Source organism: Thermobia domestica, chromosome 9, assembly GCF_964235325.1.
Source record: "Thermobia domestica chromosome 9, izTheDome1.hap1.1, whole genome shotgun sequence".
Lineage (NCBI taxonomy): Eukaryota > Metazoa > Arthropoda > Insecta > Zygentoma > Lepismatidae > Thermobia > Thermobia domestica.
Genome location: NC_137462.1, coordinates 45,813,023 through 45,832,821, shown reverse-complemented (window position 1 = coordinate 45,832,821; position 19,799 = coordinate 45,813,023). Strand labels below are relative to the sequence as shown.

Sequence of the window (19,799 nt, the reverse complement as noted above, 5' to 3'; positions counted from 1 at the left end):
ACTTAAACAAGTAAATAAATATTTATCTTCTATAGGTTAACGAGGAAACTGATTTGAAAGTTTGACACAGTATCTTACAAATACGGACATCTACACTACGTAGTTGGAAACACTGTGTATGTGTAACGAATTAAGTCAAATCTGTATACAAGGTTTCATTTCCATAACGCCCACTATTTCTGAGAAATCAAACTAAAAAATTATCACCTCTCAGATACCGCTTTATCTAGCAGCTAATAGATCTCGCTACTGTAGCGTTATTATACTTCATGAAAAAAAATGTATACAGTCAGCCATTGCAATTGTGTGCTCAAATTTGAAGCTTCCTTTATCTCAGAATTAGTGACTGCTACGGTGACTGAACTTCGTAGGAGGGGCCGCGGTGGCTCAGTGGTAGAGCGTTCACCTCTGGTGCTTGGGGTCCCGAGTTCGATCCCAGCCCCCGCCATGTGAACTTTGTGATGGACAAACACCGTGTGCGTGGGTTTCCACGGGGTTCTCCCGTTCCCTCCCACTTTCTTCATTCCACCATTTCATTCATTACTCATCATCACCGTCTCCTTTAGCCTAACCGGCATAATCGTGGGACGTAAAACTCAGATTTCATTTTTTTGAACTTCGTAGAGGGGCCGCGACTCAGTGGTGTAACGTTCATCTCTGTTGCTGAGGTCGATGGTTCATTCCGAGTTCGTACCCAGTCTGAGACTTTTCACGAGGCTCTCATATTTTCTTTATTCCACCGTTTCATTATTCCCACCATCAGCATCTTCTTTAGCCTACACAGCATAACCGTGGGACATAAAACTGAAAGGTTACATATGAAACTTAATACGCAGATTAGGTCATAAAGCAGTGTTTCCAGTTGCTCTGCGTGTCTATCAGTTACGAAAGTCATGAAAAAGTCGCGAAATCAGAAAACGGTCATAAAAGTCAAGAAATTTAGCTTTATCGTCACTATTTTTTTTATCTGTACAAATATAAGTACAAACTGGAAAATTTTATTGTATACAACGTCAAAATTCACCGCCAAAAATGTCTATTGTCGGCTTTAGGAGCTACAAAATCGCAATCAACGCACGCTTCTATCGCATGCATGAAAATTCAGTCTAATTAGCATTCAAATTCGCTCTTGAGAATGCCCTTCAGCTCGCATCATTGAGCAGTGGCGATGCAAATCGCATCGCATCGCCGAAGCTACCTATGCATCTAACCAGTTTATTCAACTGTGAAAAGACACCAATCTTTTATCATTCCAAGGGACAACCTTTGAAAGTAGAGTTAAGATAAAGATAAGTGCTGAAGAATATACGTACTGTTATTAGTTTTTGAATGTTACAAAATTATATGGTTTGTTAAAGAAAAGATCACGGAAAAGTCACGAAATTTCATTTTTGAATTTTGGTAGATACCCTCTATATGCATGCGAACGATATTATGCCGAATGACCTACCCGTTTAGATTTGAGAGCTACTTTTCTTATAGAAAATATTCGCTGTCTGCTTGCCTGCTACAAAGAATCATAGACACGGTTCCCACAGACCTGGAAAATCAGGGAACGTGAGAGAAAGAAAGTAATCGTTCTCGATAATGGAAGCTACTTTTGAGGTAATAAAGTTATTCGAGATTTAGAAGTCAGTCAATACAACAATATAGAATAATATGTTACAGATGCATTTTAAAGTTACATCATGGTGTGTTGTGCTACCATGATTTGTGGTTAGGTTCTTAACTCTGAAATCAATTGAGCTACAACATTTCTCTGACCTTCTGAACTAAGATGCGTACGTCTTTTTAACTTAATTAACAAAAAAAAAAAAAAAAAAGTTCGAGGTTCTCAATTCGACTTGTTTATATATATATTTGTTGTGCATTTGTTCAAGCATAATTCTTTGACACAATGGCACTTTTTTTTTTTTTTTCATAAATTTCATGAGAATCTAAAAATAGTGTTCGGAGCTAGACTATGAAACTTCTCAACAGTTGATAGTGTTAATATCATAATTAACTGACTTCATGGTGCACATACTTATGCATAACTCAATACACATGCACCAATTTTGATTATTCTTTATATATATATAGCTCTAGAGAGTATACTTTCTTGCAGGTCACATACGAATTTTATCATTATCTCATGGCAGTCTTTGGAGTTGGATCATGAAACTCCTAAACAGCTGTTAGTCTTAATACCGTGCAAATGTTCACGTATAATTCCATATCGCGTAGACTGATTTAATATACATGTAGATGATAACGCATGTTTCCTAGGCTAACTCATTTTAAAGGAAGTTAGTTCCCCACATTTAAAAAGCGTGTCTTAACTAAACTGAAGAGTTGCGAAAAAGTGGAAAAATGGAAGAATTAAAGAAACTTCTATCAGGAAAATAGGTAAACTTTTGTCGGAGAAAATAAGGGAAAGCAGTTTACAAAAATCAGTGAAAACCTTGATAGAACAGTAACAATAGTCGCAACACAAAGTATGACACAAACCACCGTGGGGTATCTCTCAACACTTTCCGGTCGACTAATAGACCACGGTCGACGCGTTGCCTATCCCTGATATAGGAGATAACATTTTAGCTTTACTATGTTACTCAGGAGATAAAGAGCTATTTGAGGAACGAAATGACTTTGCCGTATCTACTTCGAATTCTAATTTGTCAATTGTATGGGCAAGATTTTCTCAGTGTGCACCAAAATTTTGCTTTTACTGCAGTAGGAGCTGTGTATTGCAAGGAAACGAGATATTTGTAGTCTTGATTATGTGGAGTGGATATTTCCAGTCACCACGGAGGGAAAAGGGAGTAATAAGAAATATTACCATTCCACAAAAGAGAAACTGCAGTACATTATTCGCACTACAGTTTTATGTACACTTTCTCAAATTACACTATTTGAAGTTTCAGTGACTTCAAATAGCACTTTAACATCATACTGTAACCGCCTGGAGTTGGGGTCTCTGTTTGGGCGGACATTTATTTGTAACCGCCCTGGAGTTCTGGTCGCTGTTCGTGGTTCGTGGTACTACCAATAAGTATCTTCCTGATACTTTAACTTACCTGGACAGGATGATGAAGGACCTCTCCAAGAAAAGGTTACAAACTGTTTCCAAATCGCTCGTCAGTCTCAATAATGCGATGAGCATTAGGCGCCGAGAGGTTCGGGTGTCTCGTCTCGGAAACCTCACGGACGATCAGGCGGTCATCCAGACCATAACGCACACAAACATCACTCATACAAATAACGAAAACACACTGGATTAAATAACACTATACTTATTTATTAGAACACTATGGTATAAAAAAATAGCGAAGAGGAATGGACACAACACTGAACACTGAAGATGTATAACAATTTTAGTCGCTGAAATCACGCTTTGCCCTTTTCGGGCAATATAGCCCTTTATATATTTATGATTATGATTCAGATATCACTACAAATGCTTCTCTCACACCATTGACACACTTGGGGGATTAGCACTGGGGAAAAGTTGTCTGGATCGTCCCACGATGAATCCAGTTGTTACGCTGAACAGTCCTGCAGCGTAAAGGTGAATCTTCAGCAAACAAACAAAAAGAAGGTCTCCACAGTGGAATACTGATATTGGAGTGCGCGAGTGTAACTTTTTAGCGCACTAGGTTTGTGAACCTGGGACTTCACTAGTCGGGGCTAGCCGTAATAAAACGTCCTTCACCGGCTAATAACTTGTGCCCTTTAACACAACTTAATGATTGATTCGCAACGTGCGTGGTGGCTGCGTACAACACCGGAGTCGAACTCCTCGAGCACCCAAGCTCAAGGTACGGGTTGCGATGATCAACTAAAAAAGGTTGGCAGTTCATTTCAAAAATCACTCAGTTAACTCACCTGTATGCACATACAAACAGAATACGGAAAACAATTTATGTTAATTTTAGTCAACTGCCTATAATGCACTAGACACGGCGATAACACTGGCGTGAGAAAGTACAGATAACGAACTGCAAAAACTGCGAGGCTCGTCCCACTTTGGTTGCTGAACATCTGGTCAGCCCGTATTTCTCTAATCTATTGTAATGTTTCCATAAGTGATTAAAGAAAGCACTTAATTCAGTTCCCAATAACTATAGAATATATACTGTGCATATAATGAGTCAGGGAGAAACACTGAAATGGTTCGTCACTAACTGAAATGTTCTCACCAAAAGCAACGTTTTAAATATATATATGAAAAAACGATGAAAGACTTCTTTGTCCAATTGTGTGGGAAAGAAGCAATTCCCACCGAAGAAAGAACTTATGTGCGTTGCAGAATAAAGTATAAATCGAAAATAATAATCACTGTCTTCACGAAATATACAGGGCGTCCACAAAAAATACTTCTATAACCTGGTGGCGGTTATAATACCTGTGAGTTTTTTGAGGTCTTCATGTTTCCTTCCACCGGATCTTGCATAATCAATCAGTGCTCACCCATTTTCTTGAGCCTAAAAGGCATGAATGTGGGACATTTTTTAAAAATCTTATTTGTAATTATTACTTTTTTAATGGTACTATGATCGAATAAACTATAAATTCAACACTAATCTCGGTAATTTTGGATATTTATTTTTTCACCCTTTCTCATCTCCCGTGCCGATTGGGGCTGAACTTTGACTTCGATGGCATCGGGTGTGTCAGTATTCGTCTCAGCGACTCCGGAAACCCTGGATTTGACACTAACGTTGGGTGTTTTCGATTATTTTTACATATCACCTCTTCTCACCCCTTGGGTGTCTTACCACTACTTTTTTGTTTGTTTGTTAAGTTTGTAGATTATATGTGTACGTCACCTTGTTCTTAAAAATCAGTTTACATACGGAATTTCATCTGACGTAAGGAATTCGTGAGATAGGCTACAGGAAATATCTTTTTTCATAAATTTTAAAGCACATCTACCCTTTGCAACTCCTTACCCCCCATAGGATACCCATAAAAAATTGTGTATACGGTCTCTTCCAGATTTCAAACTCTTCGACACAGTTATTTAGAAGTGTTGTCAAGCCAAGAAGTATGGATTTATATACCGGACAAACATAAAAACATTTATTTTTATATATAGGATAGTGAGCATCGTTTTCTGCAGTTCTCTTTTAATGTTTCACAAGTATGCGGATTCCTTTGTCGTAGAAAGTGCGTGTAAGGAAGATCACTGAGTAGTTTGTCTCACACTAAGTCGTGCTCATTTCTTATGAGATTATTTTCTTCGATATTCAACCCTCTGGGAGTCTTTGAACAGGCCGAATAAAACACGTCAGGTATTTTGAAATGATTTCTTGTCCTGTATTAAAAAAAAAAAAAAAACGAAAAACCACTTATATATTTACACTTTTAGGCAGTGAAGTGACAATACTAGCCAGAATAAGCATATAAGTAATTTTATGGAATACTGGAGATGGTACCTAACATGGTGATGATGGTCCCAGGCCTCTTCCTTCCTTCCCTTTCATAGGATAATGTGCTCGCCGAGGGACATCCCTCATATACGTGACGGGCTAAATGGCCACCGATGCCGACAGCCCAGAAATCTAGTCCCTAACCCTAATCCAATAAGAATTTCAGTAAATTCCCAGAAATGGTGGGCTGTAAACTGTTACGTCCAAGACACCTTAAAATTAGATGTTAAATAGAATGACCCATAGGAATCTTTGATACGATAAGTGATTATTTCAAGTTTCCAAAACTGATTTTATAAAAGTAAACCTGGCAATATATTGGATCGAGACGTTGCAATATTGTTGGACATATGTGCTATTCTGAAATCTCTTCGTTGATATCTGTTCGTACAATTAGTGTTTTGCGTTATCTTTCACCCGGTTATATTGAAGAGTAACTATGATTTTATATGCGAATTACGTATAAAATATATTTTTTTTCGGGATTTTATCCGATCCGATATCCAGATTTCTCCGATTTTACTATCTGGATATTAAAAAAATCCGAATTCAACCATTCTAATCTATAGTTACTATTATACAGGTTGTTTCAAAACAACACGACAACGTTTGGGAGGTGATTCCTGACACCAAGGTAAGGCAAAAAGTATAAACCAACCTGGGTGCACGAATGTTTCCTTTTGGAGTTACAGGCTGCCGAAAACATGAAAAAATGAACTTTAAAAGAGCATAGCTCCAAAACTATGGGACTTACCACAGTCGGGTCAAGACTGCATTTAGGAACTAGTATGTGCCCTATCCAAATATCCATGTTTGAGAATCCTCCAGTGCTTCTGCAACAGTTTTTATAGAGAGAGTTCGGCTACGGGCATATAATTTGAAGTACTCGTCAACTACCTCTATAAAAATTGTTGCGGAGGTACCGCAGGATTCTGAAACTTGGATATTTGGATAGGGTACATACTAATTCCTAAGTGAAGTCTTGACCCAACTGCGGTAGGTCCCATAGTTTTGAAGCTATGAACCTTTAAAATTCTTTTTTTTTTTCCTCATGTTTTCGGCAGCCAATAACTTCAAAAGGAAACATTTGTGTACCCAGGTCGGTCTATACTTTTTGCCTTATCTTGGTGTCAGGAATTACCTCCCAAACGTTGTCGGTGTTGTTTTGAAACACCCTGGGGCCGCGGTGGCTCAGTGGTAGAGCGTTAACCTCTGGTGATTGGGGCCTCGGGTTCGATCCCAGCCCCCGCCAAGTGAACTTTGTGGTGGACAAACACCGTGTGCGTGGGTTTCCCCGGGTTCTCCCGTTTCCTCCCACTTTCTTCATTGCACCATTTCATTCATTACTTATCATCACCGTCTCCTTTAGCCTCACCGGCATAAGCGTGGGACGTAAAACTCAAAGATTTCATTTCATTTGAAACACCCTGTATGGATTGACTAATTCATCAACATGAAATCAATACTGCTATAGCTAGAAACAAAATGTACACAGAAATCTTTCTTCCCATAAAAACAAGTAATAAGCAAACAATCTTACAAATTTTAACTTTTATTATGGAACTTCTAAATATAAAGATTCTCTCAAGTTACAAGTATGGAATTCGGTATTTAAACTCCTAATTAAAAATAAGAGAATATATGTTTCGAAAATTCCGCTTCTGATGAGAAATTGGAACAATTTCTGTAATATTCAAATTTCCGATTTCTTATACAGAAAAACCTTATGTGAGTTTCGTTTAAATTGGAAGTGTTATTTTCGATGTATAAACTCTCAATCAGAAATGAATAAACATGTGTTGCAACTTTTCGACAATACTGCTGCTGAAAGAAAAAAAGAGGGAAACATTGGTGAAACCAACTGTGACCAACATGAGACGGGTCCTTACAAAAAACTGCTGATGTGAATGAGATATATTCCATTGTCAAGAAACACGTCTTCAAATCAATTATAATGTCTTATTCTTTCCAGATGAATTATTTAATCAATAATCAATACTTTACAAAGATTGACTGTTTTGAATAAACATTGCTTTGTAAGTTTGCGATGGTTATGCAAAGAAATTGTAAGATTTTTGCAATATTTGGAAAAAAAAACGAAAGAAAGAAAAAGAGAAGATGGGATAAAAAACTAATAGACTTTATAATTTGAAATTTAGACATACTATTCTCTTCTATTGTCAAACATTATCAGCTTAAGTCACGATAGGTTAGTATTGTAATTGTCGTGATGAGTTGAATTTCACGCTTCGGAAACATATCCTATTGAGCTGCTAAGTACAAATAACAAACTTTTCGTGTCTTACTTCATGAGCTTCTTCGTGGTTAAGCGATTAGCTTACGCGCCTTTGGTGTATTAGACGTGGGTTCGATTCCACGGTTCGGATTCCACATTAATCAGTAGGCCCCGTCTCAAATAGTCTCGCTGCTGAAATGAATGTTAACCTCAAACTCACCTTGTGTCTTACTTCAGTTACACAACGAACTGAGTAAATGAACAAATTTTACCAGCTGTAGGGTACATATCTTTTAAGTCCAGTTTTCTTCCTGTCAGGCTGTAAAATAGTAATGGAACTTCTTCAGATGGGTAAATTAGGAAGGGGCGGAGAGATTTATGCCTTCATTCATAAAGAACTAAAGTGTTATTTTTAGCTTTTTTTTCTTTCTTTCTTAAAGTGTAGCGTCTCTTTTCAGCACCAAAGCTATATGAGGCGTGGACCTACTGTATCAACTACCACAATGTGTTCAAATTTCAGCGCTCTCTCAGCGGAAATCAAACTCGAGACCATGTGCACCAAAGGCGCGTTCACTAGCAACTAAACCACCGGAGAATGTCTAGTGCTGAATGTTGAGTTGCCATAATAATCACAGCAGAAAATAATCTCGGAAAAGTCTGCCATATACCTATATCTTTCATTTGTCATTTATCCTTCAGCATTTTTTAAACCTTAAAACCTAAATAAGTTCCGTCTGTAATACTTTTGGCGTAGCAAAAGCTCGAACACACAGTTTCAAAATATTACCCTTCCTGAGAGGAACAAGGGAGTGAATTTGAAAAGTGTGTGTTTTAAAGTTACATTCGTGACTTAATTTTATGTTTGTTTTACTGATTTTATTTCTTCTTTCTTTTCAGAGTTCGAAAATGTATTCTTCATATTGTGGGATATGCTTTGCCTCTGATAGCTCAGAGTGCATTTACTTATTTGGTGAAGAAGCAAGAGCAAGATTTATTAATGTAAAGTTGTCTCATTGTTTGAACTGTGAGGTGAGTATAAACTTCTGATATTGTTAGTAGATATAAATTTTAAGTATTTGTTGAATTAATGTTTTAAAAATTTATTTATTTATGACTCAAGGGAAAATTTCTTTCAAAGTAAACAAAATTAATAGGCCGTAATATTTTATAATTTAGTGCCTGCACAAGGAAAGAAAACTAGGTCAAATTTGTATGAAGAAGTACTCTTGCCTTGACAAAGCAATGCGGATTTTGTTGAATCATATTTTATATACAAGCCAGGAGGCAGAAAAATAACGTTTCAGAAGATATTGGCAAATTTATAAACGTCTCCACGTAAAGTTTTTTGAAATAGAAAAACACTTCATAATTCGAGGTCAGCCAAAAACTAGGATGGATTCGACTTCAAGGTGAAGCTTAAATTGATTACAAGTCCAAGCGACTGGCAGATAGTCATTTTAAACTGCACTTTGGTCACATTCCTCAGAGTGGATACAAAATTTAAAACAACAATCGAAAGGACAATTAAAAAAAAAAAAACGAAAGAGCAACTTTACACAGCCACGTACCATATACAGGCTGCGGAAAAATAACACCACCTAACTCTGGGAGCTGACTCCTTCTATCAAATAAAAGAAAAAGGTTCTAACAAATAGGCATAAAAAGACTCTTCCTTTCAGAGTTATAAACTCCGTAAATAATCACTTTTAAAAACGCCCTAACTTGAAAACTATGCGGCCTACCACAAGCGAATCAAGAAATTACACTGAAAGTAGTATGTACTCTATCTAAATATTCATGTTTCAGTGTTTTAGAATCCTCCGGTACCGGCGAAACAAATACTCAGTATTTAAAAGTGTATCCCCAAACCCCTTACTTCCATTATGCACTTCATTGCACTAGTTACGGAAGATTCTGAAACAGAACGGTACTAGTTCCTGTGTAATTCCGCGACCTACTTGCGATAAACACCATAGTTTTCAAGCGAAAGGCATGTAAAAACTGATTTTTCGAATTTTCAGTGGCTTATAAGGGGAGCGCGGTGGCTTAGTGGTAGAGCGTTCACTTCCGGTGCTTGGGGTCCCTGATTCGATCCCAGCTCGCGCCGTGTGGACTTTCTGGTAGACAAACACCGTGCTCGTGGGTTTTCTCGGGGTTCTCCCGTTTCTTCCCACTTTCCTCATTCCACCATTTCATTCATTTCTCATCATCACCGTCTCCTTTAGCCTAACCGGCATAATCGTGGGACGTAAAACTTAAAGATTTTATTTCATTTCATTTCAGTGGCTTATAACTCTGAAAAGAGGCGTTTTTCTACCCATATTTATAAGACTTTCTTCTTTCATTTGATATAAGGAGTCTCCTTTTAAAGTTTGGTGGTGATATTTTCCCACAACGTGTATATATATGAAGAGAGAGAGAGAGACAGAGACTGAGTTGGAACAAAGGAATCCCAAAATGGGGATAAAAAATAATACTTTAATCAGAAAATAGCAATAATGTAACCACACACACACACTGAAGAAGTACATAGCAAGCACTTTCGCTAAAATTCTTCATCACACAGAGAGGGAAGAAAAGGGCATTTGTTTTATATGGCACGACAGAGCGTTTCATAGTAGGTTTTCACATTTATTGCTTTTCTGTGTGGCACACGCCTTTCTTATCCCAGAAAGACAGTTGCTAGAACCTTTTTCATGGTGTGTATTTTCTCGAATTTTTTGTTTCCTCTGGAAGGCGATCCGTTACGATCAGTGGCGTAGCAGCTGCCCCCGCAACCCCCGCAGTGCGGGGGGGCCCCGAGGTATAGGGGGCCCCGAAATCTTGCTATGAATAAAGATTTAAAGAAGTAGAACTTCAAATTTACTTCTATCGGCTTTACAACTAGGGCCCCTTCTCTATGCTTTGCGGGGGGGTCCGCAAAAGTGTGCTACGCCACTGGTTACGATGTCATTCCTTTTAACTACATGGATTCAGAAGTTAAATAGAAACTATGTTCGATCGCCTATCACAGCCTGATCGAGAAATTTATCGCCATGTTGGCGATAGAAAGTAAGAAATGTCACGACAGTTGCGATGCGTTTGTCTTGTTCTCAGTCAGCAGTCGAGGGATCATCCGGTACAGATTTTCCTGTGCCGACGGTGTACTGTAATGATTTCGAGAAGAAAATCTCTTTACAGAATTCTTAACATGAAACGTCGGTTTATTTGAATTGGTTATCCATGACATTACCATATTTGCTTATGACTTTTTGTCTCATTTAAAAACTTTATCACACTTTCTATTACACATTTGGCAGGGTTCTTAATTTTATCGCACATGTTCAAAGCTCACAACCGCTTGCTGCTTCGTTCAAACGGCGGGTCGTAAGTAGATTGTATTTTTCACTCAGTTCCGGTCGAGTGGAGACAGCTCATTCAAGCTCTTAAGCCCTCGTGTATAAGTACGCAGAAAGTATCTGTAACTTTAAAATTCAATTATAAAGGGTGATTCATAGTGAGATACTTTCTTCAATAGGGATTTTTTAACTAATCACTCACGGTTCGTCACTGCAGTGTGATTCAGCAATTAAGTACCATTTCATCATGGAAAAACTTACACAAGAACAGCATCTGCAAATTGTGGGGCTGAATTACGAAAATCAGCGTGCACTTAGAGCAACATATGGTCGGAATAGTTGACCACCGAAAGATATGTTGCCTATACTGTCAAAAAATATCAAACCAAATTTACGTTATTGAAGAGTCAGGACCGAATAGATCAGACCAGCACGTAACGAAGAGAATATAGCGGTGGTAGCTAAGAGTGTGCGTCATGACTGTGAACATTCGATTTGACGCCGTTCTCAACAGCTTGGTTTATCATATGGAACAACTTTATGTATGTTACGTGAGGATCTTGGTTTAAAAGCATATAAACTTCGTTTGTGTCGAGTTTTCAGTAAATGGGCTCTGGAACAGCTCAATGGATACGTTAATAAGCAAAATTGCCGTATTTGGGCTGATGAACAACCCGAATAATATCTAGAACTACCATTACAACCATATAAATGCATGGTTTGATGTTTATGGGTTGGCGGATTCTTCGGTCCATATTTCTTCGAAAATGAGAATGGTTGGAACATAACCGTCAGTGGCACCCGCTATCTTGCCATGATTGCGGACCATTTGCAACCTGAAATTCAAACGCGTAAAATCAAGGACTTATTAAGAAGTCATTTCGATAAGCAGCTGATCTCATGTTTTGAATTGGTGAATTGGCCACCTAGATCGTGTGATGTCACACCTTTGGATTATTTTCATGTGAAGTATTAAGTCTACATGCAGAGAAATCAGCTTCGATTAAGGCCTTGGAAGCAGACATTACTCACGTTATTCGCCAGATAATGGTCGTTATACCCGAACGAATGGTTGAAAATTGGACCTTTAGAGTGAACCACTTAAAGCGTAGTTGTGGCCAACATTTGAATGAAATAATCTTCAAAAGTGGTATTGGGTATTGATTGTTCTTTCGATTCATAGTAAAGTTTCATCATCACATTTAATTTTATATGTTTTATTTCAAAAACTTTTCTAATCCTTATGATAAATCACTGTGTATTAACTACTCTGTAATGTTTCGCAAAGGATGACGAATATTTCCGATTATCTTAGTGTCCGGTCCAGGTGGAAAGTCTCATACAGGTTCGTAGTCTTTCATATACGTGTACGCAGACAATACCTTTGATTCTAAAAGTGAATTATATTGATTGTCATGTAATGTTTCGTAAAGGATACATGTTTAAAATTCTTAAACCAGCTTATTTAAATCAGTCCCAGTTTCAGTCTATTTAACTTTCAGTAGTGGACACCACCATTAGAACTTTACAAATATGTTGATTATAAACGTAGAATCCATAGCAATAGTGGGAGATGCACAATATACAAGGCTGGCGATAATGACCTTAATTAAACAACATGATAGGATTTTATCTTAGGTTGATAAATGATTATCTACTAACCTGAATAAATATAGATTCGCTAGATTATTGTGATAATTAGGATTTGCTAGATTTACCTATTGTGTTGTTAAGCTTAGACTAAAAATATTGTGGACACAGAATATTTGTAAAATTTATTGTAATCATTGAAAAATGATTAAAAATATAGAATACAATTTCTTTGACGCTCAGATATACACTGGATAAAATGGGCTTCAATCCTGCTTTACACTGGATAAAGCGGCAAATTATGGATCCTGGATCATATCCTGGATCCGCCACTGTATATATATATATAATATTGCATCAGGACCACAAGGTTTTTAGTAGTTCTTCTCCATTCTGCAGGCTCACATTGGCCTTGTATTTCAGCAGTGGCCTAACGAAAAGTATGCATTTATGTAAATTTAAACACAATTTTTATAATTTTGAACGTTGTTTTGTATCTAGCTTAAATACAATAATAAAACAATTTAGAAATTGGATTTAAATATGATCACCAAATTGGAAGTAATCACATTGTACAGTCCGCAGCAAAAAAACCTGCAACATGAGCATGTAAGTTTATTGTGAAACGACGAAGTCTTTTGCTCCAAACTAAGTGTGCAGGGGAGGACGCCGAGGTTTCTCCTGGCGTGATTCGTACCACTTAGACGTTATATTGATTCCCTGCGCTGTTAGGCGTAGTTTCACAATAAACTTATATGCTCATGTTGCAGATTTTTTGCTGCGGACTGTACCTAAGAGCAATTTGAAGTAGCCATGCGTTGAGTGGATGGATGCTGTTACTTATAAAAAGCAAAGATTACTAAAGAAAAACAAAAACAACATGTTTAAATAATAGCTAGTGCACATTTTCTTTTTTTAATTTATAAATATAAATTGCTAATTATGAGTAAGTTAACATACCTACCGGGACAGGTAAACAAAACTACAAGTATAGATAAATATACTGTGTAATACATTTTGTTATGCTACTCTTGAAATACGAGAACAATGTGAAGACTAAATGAATCAACGACTTAAGCCTTGTTGCCCTGATGAAAAATGCCCGATCAGTGCATTTGAAATATCGAAGAAAAACGTGCAATACATATTGTAAGTAACGTTATTCAGATAGTGAATTTCAGTATTTTCCATACACTTTATTAGTAAAAAGTAAATAAATAATTGTTCAGTTGTTTTGAGCTATACAGGAATATCTAAGTAGAATAACGTATGTAAAAATGTAAAGTTCAACAATAAAAATTATGTTCTAAAATACATATATATTATTATACGTATCGAAGTATGAATTTTCTGCCTCGAGCCAAGTAATTAGAACAGTTGAATAATAATTGTATATTCTTATTGTAATTGCAAGACATCTCAGTCTGGTAGTCGTGCTAATATGCAAACATTAAAACAGACAAGAGTTACGAATTGCATAAACATTGGGTGAAAATATTTATATATTCTTAATGTCTATTGTAAACTCAAGACGCCTAAGTCTGTCAGTCATGCTAATTCTTAATAGTTCATAATCTGGCTAATAGTTGTCACTACCTAGGCAGCGTCCTACAGGACGCCAAGAGCTGTTGCTAGCGTGCAGGCAATTTGCAGACGAGGCGAAGGCTTGGGAAAACAACCAATGAAATTAACAGAAGTTATATTTCAAATTTCAGTGTACTGAAGAGATTGTCCTTGCACTTTTCAATCATGTATTTCTGTGTTCTGACAGGAATCAAGTTTTCTGTAGAAGATATAAATGGTGACCCTATACCAACGTAAATTTATATTGCAGTTAAATACATACAGGGTGTTTCAAAACAACACCGACAACGCTTGGGAAATGATTCCTAACACCAAGATAAGACAAAAAGTGTAAACCAACCTGGGTGCACAAATGCTTTTTTTCGAAGTTATAGGCTGCCGAAAACTTGAAGCAATGAACTTTAAAGATTCATAGCTCCAAAAGTATGGAACTTACCGTAGTCGGGTTAAGACTTCAATTAGGAAATAATATGTTCACTATCCAAAAATACATGTTTCAGAATCCTAAGGTACTTACGCAACAATTTTTATAGAGGAAATTTGACTACGGGGATATGATTTGGAGTACTCACTAACTACCTCTGTAAAAGTTGTTGCGGGGTATATTGATTAGTCGCAGGTGCACTAGACGAATTTTGTAAATTTTGGTTAACGTTTTTTAGCTCCCCCTATTTAACTTCGAGTTTTGGATTCTTACAGGTGGCAAGCAGGTAGACACAATTAGCGCAAACTGGGAGATTAATAAAACATCATTACGAAATTCAAACAATACACAGTATATTATTATTATTATTATTATGATTATTATTATTATTATTATTATTATTATTATTATTATTATTATTATTATTATTATTATTATTATTATTATTATTTAAAGACAACGTTGTTGATTTATGTAATAGATATTACGGATTTTCTCATCTGCTCCTGTTCTTATTTTCGATATATGTACAAATACAATATCCAAAATAGGAGCAAATATTTCTGTATTTTATCTGTGCTAATATTGAAAACGTAAATAGCCAGTCAGAGCGTTGCTTCTATAAAAAGTGAAAACGATGTGGTCAGTACGGAGACTTAACTCAGCAATTGACCAGTGGTCAAAAAATCCATCAATAATTAAAGGATGTTTGAATTCTACTTAATAGTAACTCCAAGGCAACCATAGTTTGATCCGTGATTGATTTTGTGTGTTTCTGTCTTTGAAGTTTTAAGTTCGATTCTGAGGAAGAACTGAGACTGAAGGAGTTATTGACACGAATGTTGGTCTCATTACCAAACTTAGGGATATGAATCATCTAAACACTGGACAGCTTTTCGATTCGTTATTGTAGAAACCCTTTACTTACAGGTAACTGGTTTGCTACTGTCATGCAGTTCAATCGGATGCTGACTATACAAAAGCAAGTTTATTTTTCCGTTTTACTTTCCGATTTGATTGTGTTTGCGTATTGTATAACATGAGACAACGTATTGTTACCCTAATTTTCTCCTTTTGAAAATATTAAATAAAAACATGTACTTTTAGTTGTTGGCTATATAAATTTTTCCTACTAACTGACGCTGGTTGTGTTTTTATTAGATACGTACAGTTCCCCCGTATAAGATATTGAGAATCTGTAGCATTTTTATTTATTTATTATTTTCAGATCACTGAAGATAATGCCTTTACAAAACTCATTTGTCGTAGATGTTTGGAATTACTGGAGGAAAATTATGTTTTTCAGCACCGTTGTAAAATATCTCAGGGAAAATTGTTCATGACATGTCAGAGAAACGCGTTACATCAGGTAAATGGTTGTTCATTTCTTTCTGTTTACAATTAAATATTTAGTGCTGTTAAGGAACCAAATAGTTCTATCATTTTTTTGTAAGTGCTGTTTTATAAAGACTAGTGTATCTATACAGGGTTTATTTATAGAGATTGTGCCTCCCGTTTCATTTAAATTCCGTCGCTCCCTTCTTAGTCGTATGACAATGCAATGCGCATGTCAAAAAATTAATGATATATATATATATAGGAAAAGAAATTTATTGTGATTGATATTCAAGTACATACCTTAGCAATTTTTCCGACCTAGTTAACATGAACCTCCAGACATTTCTAGTAGCTTGGCGCAAGCTTCTGTATACCTCCAGTGTAAAAATCTGCCGTCTGAGAATTCAGTCTTTCCAGAACTAATGTCTTAAGCACTTCACTGTCGTTAAAACGATTCGATGCAAGCTACTTTTTCAGGTGAAGAAAGAAAAAAAAATCGCTGGGGGCAAGGTCGAAGCGTGTAACAGGGATGATTGAATAGTTTCTTATCGAAATCTGTGAATTGTCTCAACAGTACGAGCAGCTGTGTATGTGCTGGCGTTGACGTGGATCAAAAGAAATCCAGTGCTTAGCATTCCTCTCCGCCGATTTTGGATGATACGTCGCAGATTATTCAGTGTTTGGCAATACACATCTAGTATAATTGTTCGTCCTAGTTCCAAGAATTTCACAAGAATCACACGATGTTATTTGAATATTTTTGCTGTAGGAGAACCACAATGCCACCATTGCATTGATTGTTGCTTCGACTCCCCAATGTCGTACGATATCCAGGCTTCATCCCCTTTCATTATGTGAGAAAAGAGGTCATCCCCATCCTCCTCCCAGCGGGCAAAAAAAAAAAAAAAAAAAAAAAAGTCACGTGAAGCTGCCGTATTTTGTTCTCTGTGAGCATCTATGCTGTTTAGGACAAGAAAATGTGTGTTCAATGGAGTTCTGGACGTGTGCCATTGACAACTTGTGCTGAATCCCCAAGCTTCCTTGTCCTTGTGGTATAAGTCCAAAATACTTTTCACTCATTGCACATTTGCTGTTTTTGGAAAGGTGTCAACAATCGATGAACCCATCTTGCTGCACTTTGCTCATATGCAGAATGTCATGCAATGTGGTGAGAACGGACCACTATTAATACTCACTTCCCTATCTAAACAATTAATTAGTCACATGTCTATCTTCAAGTTTTGGCAACATGTTTGGGCTTGTAGCCGTTGAGGAACAACCTTCTCTTGGGTCACCCTGTAGACTTATGCGGCCACATTTGAATATTCTCTCCCAGCGTCTCACTGCGTCATAAGATGGGCGCCAGTTTACCTTGAAGATGCAGAAACCTAATCACAGCTCGGTATTCGACTTTGTCCAACATGCTGCTGCTACCTAGTTTTCTGGCTGTAACATCAAGTTAACAGGATTTGTAAAGACAGGAATTAACATACATATTAATGAGATACCAACCAGTCATTGTGCAAAATTTTATATTACTAGTACATCTCTTATCATGGTGAGAGTAAGAACTTCTTGATCTTTCTTCGTATAAGTTGTAATTGTGGTTCAGTAAATCTAAAGACGCGAAAGAAACAGAACACATTACAGTGGTTTTAGAGTCAAAGCACTCTAAACACAGAAAGTTATAAGATTAATAAACGGGAAGCAGGCATAAGAAGTGAAAATACTTAAAAAAACAAGATTGCAGAAATAGAAGAAAATGGCAAGCAAGAACATAATTAATTTGTACGAAGGAGTAGTAAGAAGAAGTTTTGGCTTAAGTTGAATGTGCTCCAAGATGGAAACTGAAGCATTCGAACTGATTCTGGAAACATTGCAGTGAGATAAGAGAGGTGTTCCGATAATCTGTTGAAGATACACATGGAAAGAAGGGGGAAAAAATAGTGTCCCTCGCAGAGATATCCCAATTTCCGACTAAGTTTAGTATTTTTAAGTAATTAAAGAACCACTTTTCTTTGAGAACTGGTTCTGTTGCAGCCGAACTACCCACGGAGGGAAGAAACACCTTAACCTAAGAAACCCTAGACTGATGTGTTAAATATGGCAGGAAAAGGAAATTGTTAACGAATGGAAATACACAGTATTAGTGCTTATATTAAGAAAGGTGACAAAACAAACTGCAGTAATTAACTAGAAATATCGCTGTTACCACTACTCTAGAACAGGGGTGGCCAATGTGTAGCCCGCGGTGGTCTGTATCATACTGTTCGTTTCGACCATTGTTATTGTTTTGTGATTTCTTCTAGCGGGCGGACTAGTGAACATATAAGAAGACCGAGAATGATTTCTGAAATGGAAAGTAGCTCTTAATACTAGAAAGGTTGCCTAACCGAAGGATGTTCATAAAATAGAGGATCTGCCCATACAACAAAATCGTGAAGCCATACGTTAGTTTCGCCACACCTACTCTGCCCGCTCCGCACCACTAAGATCGAAATGTTTCGAGCCAACAATCATGGCGGAAACGAGAGTAGCCAATCAGACGTGCCGGCTCAGACGATGCTCAGTTGTTTTTTTGGCTTCACTGAGTTCATAGGATGAAGATACGTATGGACAGATCCTCTATTTTATAACATCCTTGGCCTAACCCTAGTCCGTCGTTCTTTAGCGTGGTTTTACCCGTTATGTTGGTAAAGTGATTGGAAATGATCAGTGTAAATTCGAACTAATAGATCAACACTAGACAAGACATTCTACATGAGACAAATACTAAAGAAAAGGTGGGAAAATGATGCGATGGTTCAGTTCAGCAGCTGTTCATACGCTTTACGGAAACTTAATGATTCGATTAAAGAAGATAGATTCTATAATGTCGTAAAATATCTACAATACCATTAACATTTAGCGAAAAAATCCAAAAATGAGACATATACCAGTCGATAGCTCTCTTTGACCCAAACAAAATGATACACGTGAGTGTAAAAGTTCATGCGTAGTTCTCGAGAAAATGGAGAAACATAATTTGTAAACCTAAAAATGGATGCTATACAAGAACCATTATTCTTTTATTGAGGTGAAACTCATAATGAAACAACTGGCAAGATAACAGTACGTAGTATAGTTAACGAGATATAGTCTAAAACACACATTTTAATTTCTATTTTACGAAAACATTGTCCAAGTATAAAGCATGTCAGTCGATAGATTACATAACAGCAGAGGATAGATAATAGCACTGAAAGGATTGAAGGAGCTGCGTCTATACATAGTCAATGTAGACTTCATACTAAACAATATAGAGTCAGTCAGTTTGACATCACCATCATAGATATTCTGCCATTTTTAGCAGGTCAGTTGCTGCAACTGAGAATCTTTCATGCTCCACAGTCTCATGTACGATTTTTCTCTTTTGATGACGTCCATCAATTGTACCATCTTTTGGCCCCTCCCTCTCTTTCCTGCCACTATACCCTTTAGCGCGTCCCTAATGATATAGTTTCTTCTCAGTCAAGATCCCAACCGGGGGGGCGCGGTGGCTCAGTGGTAGAGCGTTCACCTCTGGTGCTTGGGGTCCCGGGTTCGATCCCAGCCCCCGCCAAGTGAACTTTGTGGTGGACAAACACCGTGCTCGTGGGTTTTCTCGGGGTTCTCCCGTTTCCTCCCACTTTCTTCATTCCACCATTTCACTCATCTCTCATAATCACCGTCTCCTTTAGCCTAACCGGCATAACCGTGGGACGTAAAACTTAAAGATTTCATTTCATTTTCAAGATCCCAACCGGTTTCTCTTCCACTATTCAATTAGATCTAATTTTTTTTTTTCTCACCCACCATTTCTAACTCCCTCTCATTCGTTTTTCGCTTGACCCACA

The 19,799-nt window shown here is 37.2% G+C and overlaps 1 protein-coding gene across 1 annotated transcript in view; it reads left to right on the top strand.

The window, feature by feature from the left end:
• The window catches only part of LOC145694632 (uncharacterized), a 56,775-nt gene that overhangs the window by 4,525 nt on the left and 32,451 nt on the right, over nt 1-19,799 (top strand). The window contains exons 2-3 of the mRNA XM_081771040.1: nt 8,548-8,679; nt 15,815-15,955. Coding sequence (XP_081627166.1) covers nt 8,557-8,679; nt 15,815-15,955 — 264 coding nt within the window. The 5' untranslated portion in view covers nt 8,548-8,556. The remainder of the gene's footprint in view (nt 1-8,547; nt 8,680-15,814; nt 15,956-19,799) is intronic.